Here is a 19566-nt window from a genome sequence, read left to right on the forward strand (position 1 = left end):
AAAACCTCACAAGAGAAGTGTTTTTAAGCTGAATGACCTCCTTTGGGCAAATGGAAGAAAAGCTTATTACATGAGGCATGAGCCTTGCTTGAGGCATGAGCAGCAAAAGCTATGAGTTAGAAACTGCAGAGGATCACATGTGAAGCCCAACACTTCAAAGGAGAATCCAAGAGCTTACCTTTCCCTCTCACAAACGCAGTCCCTCCCTTCCTATCAGTAAGAAAAAACTCCGAGACTATCTACACTTTTTTCGCACTTCTGAAAACATATCTCAGTATTCAGGAAGGGACTTAATGACACTGGTACTCATTCCTCTTGCACCTGTGTTGCTTGACAAGGTTTGGTGTCCCACATCTCAAATAGTCTTAAGACAATTTTAGCTGCAGCTGCCAGTAACATTCTTCTGTTTTGGCTTCAATCACAACAATACTTCATTTTAAAAACTGACAGCCAGTGTTTTGAAATACTTTTTTCTTTTAAACTGAAATCTGTCATAGCATTTTTCAGTGTGACTACTGAAAAAAAAAAAGATCTGATCTTACAACATGAATATATTGTTGATCCTTGGACGGGATGACATGCAGCTGAGCTGTCTAGTACAGATATTTTACTACATATTTCTTCTCAAAGAATGGGAAATGTATCTTACCGTAGTTAAACTGACTGTTTGACTTTTCACAGTTGATGATGTTAAACCGATAACCAACGCCAGTTTTCATTCCACTGACTTCAAAGTAAAACCACTGATGATAATGATTGCTATTTATATCCGAGTTCAGAATTAGATCATACTCGTTTCTAAAGATTAAAAAATATATATTTTTTTAAAAAAATCAGAAACAAAAGGTCTCACAGGTGAAAAGAAAAGTTGAAATATCTTACTTTCTGATCTGAATAACTTTGCGCAGGTTTCCAGATTCAAATTTGGAATTAAACTTCAAAACATCTGCTTCCTCAGGTACTGAACAACTAAGAGGAGAAAAGGGGATCAGAATAACTAAAAGAAACTCATGAAGTTTGCTTCAGATCTCACTTGGTAATTGAAAAATTGTTCTGAACCTGCCATAAATACAGCCCGAACTGCAGAAACAATGTTACAACACAAGAAAGTTCTAGTGAAATCTGTAATTATAGTACCATTTTAAAAATTACAAATCATATCATAGAAAAAATAGAGTATACTCAATGAATAACCTAAGTATTGTTTTCAGAAGGGTAAAAGCTTACCTGGAGTTATCAAGGTCATACACAACTCTATCTATAATGTCATTCTGATGAATCAATCTTTCAATATCTTGAGAGATTTTTGTCCTATAATAAAAAGAAGAGTCCCCACTAAAACTGTTGTATACTGTTTCCAATTATAAAAGAGAAATAACAATGAAAACTAACAAAATTAACATGAAGACAGTGGGACAGATTTTCAGAGAGACTTCAGCCTCATCACCACTTATGTGCACAAACTATAAGTGTACTTATTAAACACCTGCATTCACAGCTGACTGATTCCAATATCTGTATGTGTGGGAACTGAGTTTTCATGCACAAAACCCACTGGGTTTTATCTTACAAAATGAACGCACCATTTCATAATTCGTAGTAGCAGCAGGAATTACTCAAACATTATTTATGTTAATACTTTAATCTAGGACAGTACTCACTAATATTAGTAATTTACATGAGTCCTACCATAACTAAAATTAAAGTTTTAGAGAGTAGGTCGTGCAGTGAGTGTGTTAGTGCACTAGCTTTTCACCTCTGGACATCTAGGTTCATATATCGACTAGGTAACAAATAAGAATGAATTTGGTGATGTCAGCCAAATGTCAGGTGTATATTTATCCAGATCATTAAACCATTGCACAACTGGCAGTATCTAGGTCCTGGTTTGGAAAAGTAAGAATATGTTGCAGTTCAAGAATGAAATACAGTGGCAGAGCTGTGGGGAAAAGCTTGCACAGCACCTGCAATAGGAACAAAAGGAGGCAGATTAACAATGAAGAATACAGGAACAGAGCTGTAAAGTACGTTCAGGCTGGAAATTCTGTTTAATTAAAATAAATATTGTTGACAAGAAAAGAAAGAAAGAAGGGAATTGTACAACTCTAGCACCTCTTATTAAATTAAGACTCACTTGGAAAGGAAAATCAAATTACACGTTCAACAATGTATTAATAAAATTGCAAGAAGGTCCACTCACCATAATCTATCTGAATAGATTTCAGTTCAGGACAGAACTACAGATTTCCCACTTGTTCTTAAATTATTAAATCTCAATATGCCTCAGCTCTAAGTGGTCATAATACTTCCCATCATCACAGGCATTTTGTCAGGATAAAATCCATTAATGAATGTAAAATATTCAAACACCACAGTTATAACCACAGTACACAGACAAAAAGAAGACATGGTTTTAAAGAAGATACACAAAAAGAAAAAAAAAGTAATGGACTTTTAAAGATAATGAAAAATTAGGAGATAAAAGAAGCTATCTGAAGATTATTGAAGGAAAAACTGGAAAAAACAGAAAGAAAAAACTATTGACCTGGAGCTATGTATTTATGGGTAGGTCCCCTGTGGATTCTGAGTTACCTCATGATCACTTCTGTCAGGTGATTAGAAAATCCTAAAATGGGCAGCAAAAACAATCCTAAAGTTTTAAGGAAAGGAGAAAAAAGTAGATATTTAATCCCTAATTTACAGGGGACTGAATTAAGCAGTAATTTCCTTCTCGAAAAGGTGGAATAATAAAACACTTCCATTATTCTCAGAGGACATTCTGACAACAGTTCAGTGAACATTTGGTAAAAACTACATATTGCTAAACCTAAACAAAAATCCAAAAGTGCTTCAAAACACAAGCTGGGAAACACTGCATCTCCTAGCATATTGCAAGACCAAACAAAACACATTCAGCTAAAAACACTACAAGGCTTGCTTAAATTACAGTGAGGAGAGATTAATGCTATGCTTTGTTTTCTAACAGAGATTTAGCCAACAAAAGATGTACTAATTGCTTACAATAAGGTGAACATAAATCCCACTGAATGCCAACAGAATTTAGACACAGCTTTCTAGAAGACTTTCAATACTTCTCCATATCTTTGACAAAATTTATTTTCACCACCTTTCTACAAACTATAAATTCCTAAAAAGATCAGACCCTTTTTAAAAGGATTCTCTTCTCAGAAATTCATTACATTGCAGTAACAAGACTGAGTCATTAGCAGAAAACTGAATTCTTAGAATAGTGTACCGTAAAAGGTGAAAAAGGATTTTTGAATCAAGTTTAGCAGTATTACATGAAATTCCATTCTTGCGCCACGTAGGAAGTAAAAGGTTACTTTCAATGTTAAAAATACACCTCAAAAAAAAAACTTTTTAAGTAAAAAAAAAAAAACCTATTATAATTAACTTCATGGTTTAGAAATCAGCTCTATGCATGAGCATACAGGTAGGTTTGCTGGTCAAAAGGCAGAGTTAATATGGTGCTTTGATTCATTTCTAAGAAGAATGAGCACTAGAATGACATTTCCAATTTTTCCTGATTTTAAAGATCTCACCCCATGTAAGATTACTCAGGAATACTCAGAATGATTAAATATTACTAAAACATGTGAAAACAAGTATTGTAATGATACCACCTAGTTTTAGAAAGACACATCATCTTAATAACCAAATGGAAATACGAAGAATCTCATGAAATTGGTTAAAGTTGCAAGTATAAAGCTGAAAGCATTCAATCTAATAAATAAGCAAGCAGCAAGGTCTCATACCTACTATTACATATTCTTCTAAAATGCTCATTTGTCTTTATAATAACTCTGTACATATGAGCTAGCTCTTCATATCATCTTTGCAAATTATTTTTACAGTTATTTCCCTTCATCTTCTTTTAATATCCATTTATTTGTTCACCAAGAGGTGGGTTGGTGATGTTTTTTCATTCTTTGTTTATGCAGCATATAACATGACAGCATCCTCAGCGGTTGCTACTTCTAGATACTGTTCTATTACAAATACTAAAACCAAATACTTAAATGCATTAATCACTGAACTTGTTCACATTACATTTTGCTCAAAGACAGCTTTGTTAGCACAGGAGAGAGAAGAACTGGAATATCTAAAAAAAAACCTGACCTATCTTTCATAAGGCCTGAAGGAGGTGTTCAGTTACTTTCACTGAAAAATACTAACACCAAACACACCAACGGCTTAGCATATACTCACTTCAGTGCTGCTACAGCTCTTCCAAGAAGAGGACAAATAGAAGAAATTTCATTCACATACAACCAGACTGTGTACTTAATTCACAGACAAAACAGAGAAAAGCTCCCAAAACAAAGCATTAGGAGGTGATAAACTGTCAATACACCATTATGTTCACAAGCTTTCAGAGTTCTTATTCTTTTTGCTTGATAAAATATGTCAAAATTCTTTGGCAAGTATGACATTCTGTAGTTAAACAGTGAGTTAGAAGGCATCGCACCTCTAGCTTCCTTCTTTTGATCTTGGAAATAGTAAGTAATTTTTTTTTTTTTTTTCAAATTACAAGATTTGGATGGGGGAAAAGGCAAGGGAGGCAAAAAAATGGAGAGTAGAAAGTACACTTAAGAGTTCAGAAATTGGAATTACAGAATTAGAATAAGCAATTATAGAACCAGATTTTGTTATTTGTGGCTTTGTGTTGATTAATGCTGACTCACCTACCTTCAAACTGATTTTCACTGGAAATGGTTTTATATGCCAAAGTAAAAAACTGTATACCTGGAAGGTGAGCTACCTGTTAGTCTCAGCCTAAAGATTATTTCTCAAGGGAACCACAACAACAACAACAACAACAACAACAACAACAACAACAACAACAACAACAACAACAACAACAACAACAACAACAACAACAACAACAACAACAAAAAAGAATTTTAACTCACCTCTGCACCCCATAAGGCCTTTCCAGAATAGGTTCCTTAAATGGGGGCGGAATATGGCCAAAATAATCTGGATAGGCTACTTCTGAATATTCAGGGATAGATTTTGTGGTTTTTACCATTTCAATATAAAGATCAGAGTCATGAACTGGTGATACATCAGAAACTTCAAGCATTACTTGTTCCCCTGATGAACTTGAGCCAGAATCATCATCTTCCTCAGAATCCACCCCAGTGCAGCATAATTTTCCCAGCTGGACAGATGATCCCTCAAAGAGGCTACTTCCACAGGGTGAAGCATGTTCATAAGGTTTACTACAAGCAAGAGCAGTAAGGCTAGTTTTGCTTTCCTTTTTTATTACGCACGCCGCACCATAATACTGTTCATTTCTTGCACTGTTCTGCAGAGTGATTCTGTCCAAGCCTTTCACAATTTCTTGGCTTAGACACTGGCATGATGGCAGCAGCTTCCTTTGATCATTTTGCTGGTGTAAACTACTGTCTTTGTTACTATCTTTCTTTGGCAGTTCCAGAAAGGCTGGCCTTATATTGTATTCCTCTGTCAATAAAGAATTGCTCTCCTTCAGAGAAATTTCTTTTACTGATGGGTTTGCTTCTGCACAGTGCTCCTCTCCTGCTGTAGGAACAACAATAGGCCCACCCAGATTTGCATCAGATCGAAAAGGCTTTGGCTCCTTGGAGACTAAGTCACATTCCTAAAAGAAAACAAAAACAAACCTGGATTCTTGTTTCCCCTCCCCCCCAAGTAAACGTTTCTTAGAAGTGCATTTATATTAGAAGATTTCTCCCTCCGTTATTTCAGACATATGCTTTGCAATAACCCAAAATAAGTTTCATTTAAAGATAGTTATCATTGTGTTGTAAAACTACATAAACAATGCAACGAAGTTTCACCTTTTCCAAGAAGATAAGAGTCAAAACAGTAAAAAATAGTTTGCCAACAGAAACTTTCAAGTTAATGTCATTCTCCAGATTTTGTAAATCACTGCTTTCAGTGGGTACACAGCATTTAAGGACATAGGTGATTTAATGAATCTGTGTCAAAAATACCTTTCCTGTATTTTACTTTCCCCTGTATGCTATAACCAGACTTTAAAAAAAGTTTTCCTTTATGTTTGATCTGTCCACAGTATTCTTCTGAGTTCTAATATCAGCTTAAAGTAACATAACCAGAAACTAAGTAACTCACTGTATAGCACCCTCATACATAGCTCTAGAACCACTTTTTTTTTTTTTTTTTTGCTAGAATAACTCTATCCACAGAAAAAAAGAATGTCAGAATATATTCCAGAGTCTATCTCTCATTATGAGGGATGCACTGGGAATCATATACTTTACCTGAAAGTTTTCCAAAAGTTCTGGGAAAAATTGCTCATATATTGTCAGTTCTTCTATGGATCGTCCCAATTCCTGTCTAGGTTTCAGTTTATTAATATCAGTCTCAATATCATCATTCTGAAAGAGCAACAAAATAAATTAACCTTGCATTCAGGATGAATTAACTTCTAAAATTATGATATTCAGCCTTTAATTCTGACACAGACATGATTATGACTAACTCAACATTATTTTAAAGTTAGTTGAACTGTACATTTCATCATGAGGATTTAAGCAGCTCAATTTTATTGGTCTGCCAAAACCCCCATTTCAACAGAAACATTACAAATCTAACAGTTTTCTTGCTTTCATCCAAATGTATTATGCACAGATATTAGACAACCCTTTACAAGGGATTATGCATAATGCAACCACTGCAACTTGAAAGGTGGAGATTTCATCTGACCGCAGTGACAAAGGAATAATGGCTTCTTTAAAGATACTCTCTTCATCAGGACTCACGAGAAGAGAGCCTGAAATCAAAGTTGACATTCCAGTTAGTGGAGAGATGATTCAATCAACTTCTGCATCTACATACAAATATAAAATAGGGCAGTTCTGACCGAATGTCCTTTCACGTCCTGACTGGCAGCTGAAGAACAGAATGAGACCTTCCCAAAGTGACGCAACAGTCAGAGGTCTAATCTCTATCTATAGAGCTGGCTGAACTTCGAAGTCAACTTGACCTAGTCAATACCAGGTCAGAATAATGGAAAAAGCTGGAGTAACTCCTACAAACCAAGTACAGTAGGCAGTAGAGAAGAGAGGACTGAGGGAAATGCAAGTTGGGAACAGAACATTGAAAAAGCAGTTTGCAGTTCTGCTCCATTCCACTCCAGCCAAATCAAGTGTGAAACAAACAGGTTTTTGATAAAAATCTTGATGCAAACCGAACAACAAAGGTTCATGTTTTCAAACACCACTCAACTTCCTTAAATTTCAGATGATTTATTTTAGAAATTTTTTAGAAAAACCTCCCCACATTCTACTAATACTTAAACCATATGGCTGTATACACAATTCAAACAACAATAAAATTGTGCTTCAGTTTTGTCCTTTAATTTCATCTCCTACCAACCTTAAAATGTTGGTCCTTGTCATCTTCATTTTCAGTTTCAATTTCTGATTCTGCTTCAGCATCATCATTGTCATCGCTTTCATCCACTACATCATCCACTGTGATATCAAAAAAAAAGTTCTAAGACTGATTATAAATTTAACATAATATATAAGCTCAAAAAAGAAAAAAAAGAACCATATGTTTATTTAATCATCTGGATTTATTTATTTTTTGCTTAACAATTGAAAAAAGGCAAAAACAACTAGCTAAAAGTCCTGTGAAACCCTGTAAGCTTTAGTAACTATTGCCAGATTTACAGAACTAAATGATTGTTTTGCATTACTGCGGACTCAGTTCTACATATCCAGCCCCCACCCACCCCAAAATAGCACATGGCTATTAGAAATGATTAACAACCTAGATGTGCCAAGCCTGCTGTTCAGCACCAGAACATCTCAGTACAGCCTCAGCTCAGCACAAAATGAGATGGCCCTGACATCTTTTCCCAAAGCAAGTAGTAATGGACAGGTCCAAAAAAGAAGAAGAAAGAAAAAAAAAGAAGAAAGAAAAAAAAAGAAAAAAGAAAAAAGAAGAAAAAGAAAAAAGAAGAAAAAGAAAAAAAAGAAAAAAGAAAAAAAAGAAAAAAGAATAAAAAGAAAAAAGAAAAAAGAAAAAGAAAAAAGAAAAAGAAAAAAGAAAAAGAAAAAAGAAAAAGAAAAAAGAAAAAGAAAAAAGAAAAAGAAAAAAGAAAAAGAAAAAAGAAAAAGAAAAAAGAAAAAGAAAAAGAAAAAGAAAAAAGAAAAAGAAAAAAGAAAAAGAAAAAAGAAAAAGAAAAAGAAAAAGAAAAAAGAAAAAGAAAAAAGAAAAAGAAAAAGAAAAAGAAAAAGAAAAAGAAAAAAGAAAAAGAAAAAAGAAAAAGAAAAAAGAAAAAGAAAAAAGAAAAAGAAAAAGAAAAAGAAAAAGAAAAAAGAAAAAGAAAAAAGAAAAAGAAAAAAGAAAAAGAAAAAAGAAAAAGAAAAAAGAAAAAGAAAAAAGAAAAAGAAAAAAGAAGAAAGAAAAAAGAAGAAAGAAAAAAAGAAAAAAAGAAAAAAAGAAAAAAAACTTTCTGTCACATCAGCTGATAGTGACCCAGTATCATGGAATGGTGGGACAAAGCACACCCTTCACAATGTTTTCAGTCTAGCCTAAGAAGGACCCTAAAATTAAAAATAAGTCGGAAATTATCAATGGAGATTCCTCCCAGTAAGCAAGTTCCTGGAGCTGAGCGGTCACTGCAACTGCTTAACATAGTCAGCTTTGGAACTAAACTTTACCCCAAATATATACAGGAAGAAATTACTTCCTACATGTGCAGAAATATTTAGATCACCAATGTCTATTTGATTTAGAGATGTAATACTTTGAAACTTAAACAAAAAAAACAAGGTGAAGCAAATTAATTGTTTACATGACAACTAATGAGTATTGGGCTAATATCACTCCTTGATATGTAGAAGTGGGCACTAGTCAGTTATTTTGATAGATGTGGTAATCACTAGTGACAAATCTGATCTTTTTCTAGAAATATCACACAATTTTTTTTTTAAGAGGGTTTTCAGTGCAAGAGATTTGTTGATTGTTAGCAGAAGGCTCACTTAAGACATTAACAAAATATACTGATTTGCTAAGGTGTTCAGAATGATTATACTTACTGCTTTTACAATGATGACTATATGAAATTATACTTTTAATAAATTCAGATAGTACCCCTACAGACCATTCTGCACCTCTTTTAATAGAAAAGTTTAAAGAAGAGATGTATCCTATTTCTTTAGGTTTTGCGCTTCTGTGTTTATAGATTAGAAAGCACTGGAAAGAGAAATGATGAGTAGTCTACTTCAACAGAATACAAAGTTTCTAGAAAAGTATTATGGCTATCAAAATACTGTATTAAGTAGAAGTTTAATTTCTGTGGATGCTTCAAACATGCTTCAAAATCTATTTCCTATTTTGAAGACAAAATATAAACAGACTTTAAAATCCTGCAGTTTGATGCTATCCTATATGAACCTCAAACAGATACTTGTCTTCTTTCAGACTATGATCATATTTTATTTCAGAAAATATTATGAATAGGAAGATATTAAAAGTGCAGCTTCACCTCTTTATTTTGGATTAACTTCCCCACAGCAACTTCATCAGTTGCTTACCCAAGTATTGTTTCCAGATATCTGAAAAATCATTAATTATCCAAAAATAATGAGAGGAAATCACAATCAGATGAATCTGTTTCCTACAAAGCACCAAGCTAATACTTCGCAGACTAGTGTTACCTAAGAGACTGCAACAGTTCATGTAAGCAGCTCTACTTGTCATCATACAGATGAAGGAATAACCACAATGGTTTAACATCAATGCCTCAAACAGCACACACTAATCTAAATTCAGTACATCCTGTTTATCAGACTAACAGAAAGAAACTAAGGAGTCACATAAATTCTTCTGTGTGCTAAGTGAGTTAAAAAAACAACCCCCGCCCCCTTTCTTAAATTTGTAGATGAATACATACAGCCTATGCTTTACATCTAAGAGTTAGATGAAAACCACTTTTTAGTTCCTGGTTTATTTTTATATTTTATGTCCAGAAACATAACCACATATATGCAGGCAAAATTGTCATCAGCTGAAATTTGGTATTAGAAATTCATGCCCCCCCTTAATGATCACAGATCCTTTGGTAACTGAGAAGAATCTCACCAGAGTCAAATTTTTAGTGGAGAAGTTCACAAACAATTTTAATTGATTCCACCCTAAACTGAGTAAGGTTAGACAAATTCAAAGAGAAAACATTGTAAAATGACCATACCTTCAGGAGGCAAACTGTACAGCTGAGCCACAGGACCATTAGCAGGAATAACTGGCAGTTGGAAATGGAAAGCACTTTTAATAGTAGGTAAAGGAAGACGATTTTTAGGAAAACATTTTCTCATTATTAGGCTGGATGTGTTGACAAGGGGATCAAGAGTTCTTACTGCAAGGCACTCCTATTAACAGGAAAATAATGAAGACCAGAGAAAAGGATCTCAAACCAATAGTCAAATTGCATTTGTTTTATAGATTTTTTGAAGTCACTAATGACAGAGTATTTTACACTACTACTTAAAATAAATTTTGCTTATGCCTCCTTTGAAGACCAGAGAAACTTCTACCAACTCAAATTCACCTTTTTCAACCCCCTATCTTCACAATGGAAAGATATTTTTTCAGAAGATCAACAGCCCCTCCCAGAGACAGCCACAGCTGAGTAACACTAAAATATGAATGTCATCCTGCACCCTTTTCTTCTACTTTAGTCAAGTACAGAAAATTATCCATAACCCCACAATCAAGAACGAGCACTAAAAGCTAATAAATTAATAATGATAAATTTGAGGTCACAAAATATTTTTAAAGCTTAAAATGCAACAACAACAAAAAAGGAGATAAACTTACTTGTGAAGTGTTGTACAGAATTTTCATCCCATTGGCATCAATGAATGCTTTCCTTCCTAATTTGATGTTTGTAACACTTTTAATACATTGTAAAATGCCTTTACGTATCAGCATGTATCTGTGTCGACTATCATGACGGTGCCAATCTACATAAATCGTTAACAGCACATGTACATATCCTCTGTCTACTGCTCTCCTGGCGTTTGTCTCTTAACAAAAAACAAGTTAGGAAGTAAATTAAAAATTGTGAAAGGACTTTATTTCAGCCACATTTAGCAGTTTTATATTGACATAGATATGAAAACTCCAGAAAGTACACTTCTGTATTTTCTAGACATTTCTTACAATCCTGCAATTCCTCTGCTCTCTCAGTATTACCAAACATTTAAGTTATTCTAAGAAACATATTTAGGTTAGCTGTCCAAGGCAGGTGTTGTTCCCCTGCCACACACAAATTTTGTGTAACTCCTTACTGCTATTAGGAATGATACTTAAAAGGGGATTGACTTCTGTATGTCAATGTCTATAGGCAAATGTCTATAGGCAAAATATGCAATATGCAAAATATTTTGAATCAATATAGCAGTAATTAGAATTTCCATAGGTATTTCTACCCTGTTATAACAAATGTATATATTTCTAATCATTCTTGCTTCAAGATGGTAAATGTCTTAAAATTGACGATTTCCAACTTTTTTTTTAATTAAAAGCCCATTTTAGACATAAATTTGTTTTGAAAAATGAGTACTGAAAATATTTAGTACTCTTTTGTTAAAAACATACAAATAATATATATATCAATAAATAGCAAATTTGGATGCGCTACATTCAAATCACAGTAGTAATTTATTAAGTAGCAACATCACTTCCTCATGTTATTTGTTTTGCATTGTGTTTGCATTACTGTCTTTTTTACTGCTATACAAAACTCCTATACAAAATTATGTGCATAAATATCATTTTCAAGAGAACAGATATTGGAAATATTACTCTCATGAGAAATGATTGAATGACTAAGCCCAGTACTGTATCCTTCATTCCTCAGGATTCTGTTGCATTTAATTTTCATGGTTTACCAAAAGAGCAGTGTTCATTACACTTACAGTTAAGCATAAGATACTGTCAGCTAGCAAATTTAGGAAAAAAAAATGTTTATAGCATATCCATCACTGTCCATACAGATCATGTAAACAAAAGACTTGAAAGAAACTGTTTTACTGCTTATACTCCATGTAGTATTGCAGGAACTGTCACTCAAATATGATAAACTCAAAATATTTCTACCCCAAATAGTGTAGAACCCGTGCAACCCCATGAAGAATCCAGTTCTGACAAACTCAAAGTTATGAAGTTCTGCTGTTTCTTTTTTCTTAAGGCCATTAAAATCATTTTATTTTCATTATCAACCTACAAAATGGCCGATTATAATTTATATAGATTTTCTAATGCTCTCTTTTTCTCCTCCTCAAAAAAGTTACCAATTGAATGAGATATTTGAAATTAGACAAACTTTTTTTTTTCAGAAAGCTTCCAGCAATTGCAGGAAAAGCAAGTAGTGTTATAACACAATTTCACAAAAATAAACAAGAGCTATACATTCACTCACTATGTGTTTGTTTTAGTTGGGGCTTAGTTTAAAAACTCACCAATTTATGTGGAATATTCAGTATGACAATTGGACTCCATGTACCAGGGATGAACATTTTTATGAAAAGTGGCACAAAAAGCGTAGGAGGGTAAAATGTCAAAATCTCTCAGGACTAAATAACGCTTATCTCAAAATAAATGCAAGCGTGTCAGTCAAGAGCTCCTGCTTTCCTTACGCACTTTTGAACATTTTATTTCCTCAATATTTAAATTTTTCCAGAAATTTGCAGAACAGAATGCCAATAGTAATTCTGAAATGTTTCCTTTCCTGGATTTCCCAAGAAGAAATCCCAAAATTAGTAAAGACGCAATCCTTAAGATCAAGGAATCACTCTGATCAAACTGAAGAAAACTCTACATGACTCTACACTCTACATGAAGTGGAATTTCCTACTGTTTGTCTGAAACAGTTTTCTGCAAATACGATCATTCCTCAGTTCTTCTCTGACCACACTAGAATTACTCGGACTGCTGTAGTTTTACACAATTGCTGGAAGAGAACGAGTTTAGAATTCCTTATGCGTTATAATCTTGGCGTAAGGCGAGCAGCGATGACGTTTGTTGGGATCCTCCGCTGTCAGCTCAGACGGCCAATGCCAGGGTCATTTCCTCACCCTTGATGCCACTCCACAGGCAGCCTGACAGACTCAGCTTTAGGACCCAAGCCCTGAGTAGTCAGCAGGGTACCAGAAGAAACCCTGTATTATCTCCTGTCATCCTGCTGGCATTTCTGGTCATGTAAGATGTGTGTGTGAGGAAGATGCATAGGAGTTAAGACATAGGTGACTGCTACTGAAGGGTAGAGGTGAGTGACTGTAAAAGATATTTCCCCATCTTGGATCCAGACCAGTTCTGCAGAAACCGGGCAGCCTTTCTGCTGCATAATTGAAGAGACAGTACTAATCATTAAATACAGATGTACACATGCACAAACACTAAAGCACCAGGGAACACAGATGAAACCAGAGCCTTAATTCTAAGCTTCCTGGACTTGATTTTGTTTTGGTCACAGATTCAGTGTCAGTTTTACTCTTTTTTCACTATATATATTTGCATACACATATATATCTCAACTAGAAGAACAGTTTCTTGTAGTCAAACACTTACTTGATTTTAGCAATGCAGCAAGTGTGTCTAAAGCAACCCTGTCAACATAACAAGAAAAGACAAACAACAAACAACTAGTAAACTTCATCTACAACATTGTAAAGCTATACAAAAAGTTTTACAGCTAACAGAATTCTTTAGTGTCTATTCTGTTTTCCTGGTTGCACTGTATCAGACTTTTCTCTAAAAATTTGGTTTTACTAAAATATCATGGTCTCTTTGAGATCTGAAATCTGACAGTGAAAGTTAAAAATATTGATACAATTGCTATATGAACTTCCAGTCTTTGCAAAAAATACCCCACACTATCAATGATAACGTAATGTTTATGAATCATATTGAACAGAAGATATCTCTGAAACCCATGTTTTTATGTTAGCAGCATAATAACCTACTTCTGTAAAACAAAGGACACCGTTTTAGAAAACTATAGGTTAAAATCGGTAGTATATGAATGTATTTAGAAGTAATGCTCATCAACAAAGGCACTATACTACAAAATCATCAGTATACATTTTTTTGTATACAAAGGTCTTGCCTCAACTATCTCAGGATGTACAACTAGAAAACCTATACACTTATTTTTACCCTCTTTATAAAGATAGACTTCACGCATCTGATCTCACACTATAAACAAGGATATCATGATTACTCACATCATGGAATAGTCAGTTCATATGTTTAATTTTAGCTGGGGGCTAAAGGTGCAGGAGGGTTTTTTTTTGTTTGTTTCTTTTAAAGTAATCCAATAACCACGTGTACAAGATTTAGATAACAGGACACTAATTTGTACTGAAGTTAGAATATAGCAACATGACATTATCATTTCAGTAGACAGATGAAAGTTCAGTTTTCCACAGGTATGCACTTTTAAAGGTTGGTAGTGTATAAAGAAAGAGCCACCTCCAATAAGATTAAGTGGAAGACTGGTATCCGAAAAAGAGTAATTCAGGACCATCTGTGAAAAGTATCTGATGAACAGGATAGATGAGTTACTTATTTTTAACCTAAAATTACTGCCCACACAGCAGAAAAAGCCAAAGCCACCACTTTAAGGTACCCAGTCAAATTTTTATTCACACAGTAGTCCACTAGATACATATTCCTCATGTTTACTATTCTGTGGTGGATGTTTTTATCCTGAGAAACTGTATAATTGCTTGGAATTATAATGTAAAGGAAATTCTATTATAAAATAAAACACACAGTGTCACTGTGAAAACACAAAGGAGAGCTGGGAGCAAATTCAACAGTTTTAAGAATGATGGGATTGTCTTGATCAGTTTGTCCTGATTTGGGGACAGCTGTGGGTACAGTTTCCATGCAGGAATATTAGAGACAAAAAATAACACCTTTATCCTTTTACCTGCACTGTAACTTGATATTCAAATATTTTGTGTTACTGCACTGGATAAACTTAGAAAGTCAGATTTGTAGTTCTCCTTCCCACTTCTCTCCAACTGTCAAATACTAGTTATGTTTCATTTTTTAATATTCTTTTTCATTAAAAAGTAAGTTTCAAAACATATCTAAAGTTTTTCCACATACTATATTAAAAAGACTTTACTTACTTCATAAGGCTAGTGTTCTTTTTACTGAAAGGGCCAATGATCTTAAACATCAGTTCTACTACTCCATTTTTTCCCAAGGATACTGCATTTACAGCTGGAAAAGTAAAAAAAAAAAAAAAAAAAAAATCTGTTTTAATGTTTTAAGATAATGTAGCATGAAAGGCAAAAGAAATCGATATTCTCAAACTAAATCCAGAGTAAATTTTCAAACACAGAAAATGTTAGGAGATTCTGTACTTTAAAATTATGATAAGCAGATACCATTCTGCATATAATTTACTGTGGTATCAGTCCTGATAAAACCTCGAGAACAAAAATTAGTTTTTACTTTCTAAATATAAACTAAAGGAAGTCATTACTTCCTTTTGCATGCTCTGCTTCCTTTCTTATTAAGATACACCATAAAAAGGATTTTCTTCCCAAAAGCTCACAGCCTCTCAAGACAACAGGGTTTCTGAAATTTAAGAGTGTATCAGGTTCTGTGACTTGCTATTATCCTTCAGTAACAGGACAGACGGGTATGTCCAAAAGTAACTGAAAGCCAAGTGTTAATTTAGAAATGACAGTCAGTATTATCCCTACCCTTCCTGAGCTACAGGATATGTAAACATGTTCTCAAAGAAGAATAAAATAAAAATAACCTAGTTAGAAGGGGGAAAGTTAAGAGAGATGGTGCTAAGATTTGTATTCAAGAAAAGCACACTGGATGGGTTTATGGCTAAAACCCAGTGTCCTCTGAAAATGCAAACTGCTTATTCATGCACAGAAACACTATTCATGAGTTTAGAAATAAGTATTCCTAACCAGGTGGGAAAAGAGCAACTAAGCAAAGAGCTGCCTTCAACATAAGAAATGCTGCATGTATACAATTCATTACTTGAACCCAGGTTGCAATTTTATCATTATTAGCAGCAGTATTACAATTGATTTGATTACTAGAATCAAATCAAAGTTAGGACACTATTCTTCTAGCAACAGGATACAAATTTTAAGTAAAACTACCCATCAAAATGCAATAAACTACTTCTGTTCAGAAGAAACGTGGAAATACAAAAGGATGAAAATAAATTTAAGCAGAATCCACGTTAGAGACCCAGTTCAATCTCCCATTTCCAGGATGAAACAGGTTTTCAACTGAACTGTGTAACTGCCCATATTAACTTCTCCCATCTAAAAGCTTTTTACCTCATTACCAGATGGCGCAATAGAAATAAAACTTCCACATTTTGCAAATACTGCAGCTGTATGAATTCTAGTTGCTTACGTGAACGTCAAGCAAACAATCTTATAGGCCAGCAAATCCATTCTCTTGGAGAAATATAGTTATGTTTTCAATTTCATGCATTTAACTTAAAAAGTTAAATGGCCCTTTTGGGTTCAGTGGAAAAAAGCACAAAACTCAAAGAGCAACTAACTGGTAGTAAAGGTACAATAAGAACCACATTGTTTTCACCAACTCCCTACTGCCTCCAAGAACAATGAATTAAGCTTTTATGGAAGAACATTAGTCCAATAGTGGGACATTTCAGTACAAGTAATAAAGAAATGTTAAAGAAAGAAATAAAAGTACTCCCTGCGTAAGCTAAATTCTAAATTAGCAACATTGAACTCAAAAATATAATAAAAATATGAAGTCAGGAGCATGTGTAATAAAGAGAATAATTATTTATTTGAAGTACTTTTGCAGCACAATGTTAGCATTCCTGTTTTAGATAATGCATCAGCATTTAGATAAATGTGATGGCCAAAAATTCCACAAACCCAACAGCATTGATTAAAAAACAACCATATATATACACACACACTAAACAGAAACCAGTCATAAACAAGAAGTACACACACACTTCACAGCAAATTCTCAGGTAACAATAGTCATTTTAACCATATAACACCAAGTGAGTATCTAGATCATGTATTTTAGTCATCTCTAACATTTTTGTTATTGTATTAAAAAGAGAAAAGAATGCTCTCCAATACTTACAGTTGGATGAGTAAACTCTTAATACTTGAAGACATGGCAGTATTAGCCTGTGGTTCTGCAAGTTCTGCTTCACCAAATTCAATGATATGTTTAGGGCACCATTAATTCTAGCTTTCATGCCGATCTTTTTATCTGACATCAAAGAAATAAAAAGACTGATCAAACTGATTTTGAAACCATCATTAAAAAAACCAAAAGATAAGTGAACTGTGAATTCCTTCTAGTGATATGTCAACTCTGCATGTCTTTATTTGTCACTACTTTCCTTCCCTCTATTTCACTATTCCTTCTATTCTTGTCTACCAATCCTGACTACATAAATGCTTACACAATAATAGAAAGGGGGAAAAAAAAGGTTCCCTTAAGTTTCAGTTATAAAACTGGTAAATACTAAGCCATATTACTCAAATATATCATCATCACCTTTTGGACCAATTTTTGCAAGAAGGGTGTGAAGAAGCACCATTAACTCCTCATTTGGTGGAGAGTCTTTGCTGACATTCAGAAGCAACTGCAACAAGATCTGTGTCCCTCCTTTAGCGACTAAGACACTTGCTCTTCGACCACCACCTAGGAATTAAAAAAAAAAAAAACAACAAAAAATCCCCCTGATATTTCTAAAGTCAAAGAACAGTCAAATATCTAAGCTATGATTACCATAAAGAAAGTCTTAAGAACAGCAATGCTTTCCTCATGTGACCACACTACACTAAAACACATTGTTGGACTGTACATGTATAGCAACACAAACACTGAAACCACTTTTCAAAGAAACTGCACAATATAAGTTTTGCTTTAGTGACTTCAGTAAAAGAAAAAAGTCTGCAGAAGAACACAAGGTTATCATCACAAATTGCTCCTTAATGAAAACTTACCAATTGAGACTAACTCAATGAGAATACTCAATATATTTAAAGTAGTCTGAGGATCTCTTGTATTCTGAAATGAAATAAAAAAGATATTTCCTTGCTTAATTTATACATCTAATACAGGAGCTTTTATATACCTAAAGCTCAGAGAAACTGCCACTGCTGAATCAAATGAAGCTCAGACATTACCACCCAACTAACCATCCCACCATGCAGCCTGAAGTATCTGCAGAACCAATTAAAATCTAGTTCTTAGTATGGCATGTTAATTAAAACCAATAGTTCACAAATAATCTCTTAGAATATTTAAAAATAAGGGACTAAAATTCTTAATTAATTAGTTTATGATACCTTAAAGACCCTATCTAACCACTACAAGCCTTTGACAAACGCAACTTTTGGAGATAAGAGTTAGGGTAAAAACATATTAATAGTATGAAGCTCAAATGATAACAGGAAAACTTGCAATGTACACATAACCACACAGATTAAAATGTTTTACCTCTAGGGTTGAAAGGATAACTTCTATTCCGGTGGAACCCTTAGAAGTCATCTCTTTTCTAGTTTTTTCTGCCAGTCAGAAAGATACCAGTTTTCTTTTAATATATTAGCTTTGCAGAAAAAAAAAAGTAGTCCTATACATATAGATCAGAAAACCTAAGCTACAGATAATAAAATTAAAAAAACTGTACACAGGTATATAAAACATTAACAAATTGATAAGCAACAGACTTAAGTGATTTTAAAACTAATTTTTAGTTTCACCTGTTCAACAGTTTTGTGTTTAAGCTTACAGGCCCTAGTCTTAAGGGGGGGGGGGGAGGGAAACTATAAGAAAAAGAAGTGGTAAGAAAGCTATTTTCCAGATACTTCTGAATTCTAGGAAGAATTACTGGAGATTACATTCTTGAGATTTCCAGTAGCAAATTCATTGCAAGTTATTTATATATTTATATAGATAGAGATAAATATATTTGCTTCATTATAGACAAGTTTCTACAGTATTATATTACTAGACATTATTCTTTTTAGCTTGACAATAACTTTAAGATAGCCTGAATAAAATAACTATCTAGACTAAATAACTAACTAGAATAAACAACATTTGGAGAAAGGGGAGGAAGGGGAGCAAAAGCAGCTGTAACTTTTAATATTAACCAGTTTAATTCATGGAATTTCATATAGAAATCTACAGTGGGTCAGTCTACGTTGGTAAGAGGCCACTGCTGAACAACACTAAACTAAACAAGAATCATCTTAAAAATAAAGAGTTTATTCTTCATAAGAGTATACTTTTAAAAGCAGATTGGCAAATGAAGAAAAACTTCATTCTATATTAATACTTTAACTATAGCAGACTTGTATTATAAGTTATAATGTACCAAATGTGATAGTATCACATTAGCTGTTCTTGTACTGTGAATTATTACTGAAACCACTGCTGTTGACAATATAAAATGCATCCAGGGTAACCAAATACTATACTATGTAATATTTAACATGGCCTTGAACAGATGCTTTTAACAATCCA

General features: G+C 33.7%; 1 protein-coding gene across 9 annotated transcripts in view; it reads right to left on the reverse strand.

Annotated features, from left to right (window-relative positions):
- Window positions 1-19566, reverse strand: part of AGTPBP1 (ATP/GTP binding carboxypeptidase 1) — a 75242-nt gene that overhangs the window by 28508 nt on the left and 27168 nt on the right. For all 9 annotated transcript variants that reach the window (XR_010886879.1, XM_067315683.1, XM_067315686.1 and 6 more), the window contains 14 exons: window positions 18538-18605; window positions 18042-18105; window positions 17590-17736; window positions 17167-17298; window positions 15186-15279; window positions 13615-13652; window positions 10861-11069; window positions 10235-10412; window positions 7408-7505; window positions 6291-6407; window positions 4935-5647; window positions 1228-1311; window positions 883-969; window positions 650-798 (listed from right to left, as the gene is read on the reverse strand). Coding sequence is in view for 8 of the 9 variants with exons in the window: in XM_067315683.1 (XP_067171784.1) it covers window positions 650-798; window positions 883-969; window positions 1228-1311; window positions 4935-5647; window positions 6291-6407; window positions 7408-7505; window positions 10235-10412; window positions 10861-11069; window positions 13615-13652; window positions 15186-15279; window positions 17167-17298; window positions 17590-17736; window positions 18042-18105; window positions 18538-18605 (2178 nt within the window). In the remaining variant the exon portion in view is untranslated. The remainder of the gene's footprint in view (window positions 1-649; window positions 799-882; window positions 970-1227; window positions 1312-4934; window positions 5648-6290; window positions 6408-7407; window positions 7506-10234; window positions 10413-10860; window positions 11070-13614; window positions 13653-15185; window positions 15280-17166; window positions 17299-17589; window positions 17737-18041; window positions 18106-18537; window positions 18606-19566) is intronic.

Source organism: Apteryx mantelli, chromosome Z (assembly GCF_036417845.1).
Source record: "Apteryx mantelli isolate bAptMan1 chromosome Z, bAptMan1.hap1, whole genome shotgun sequence".
Taxonomy (NCBI): domain Eukaryota; kingdom Metazoa; phylum Chordata; class Aves; order Apterygiformes; family Apterygidae; genus Apteryx; species Apteryx mantelli.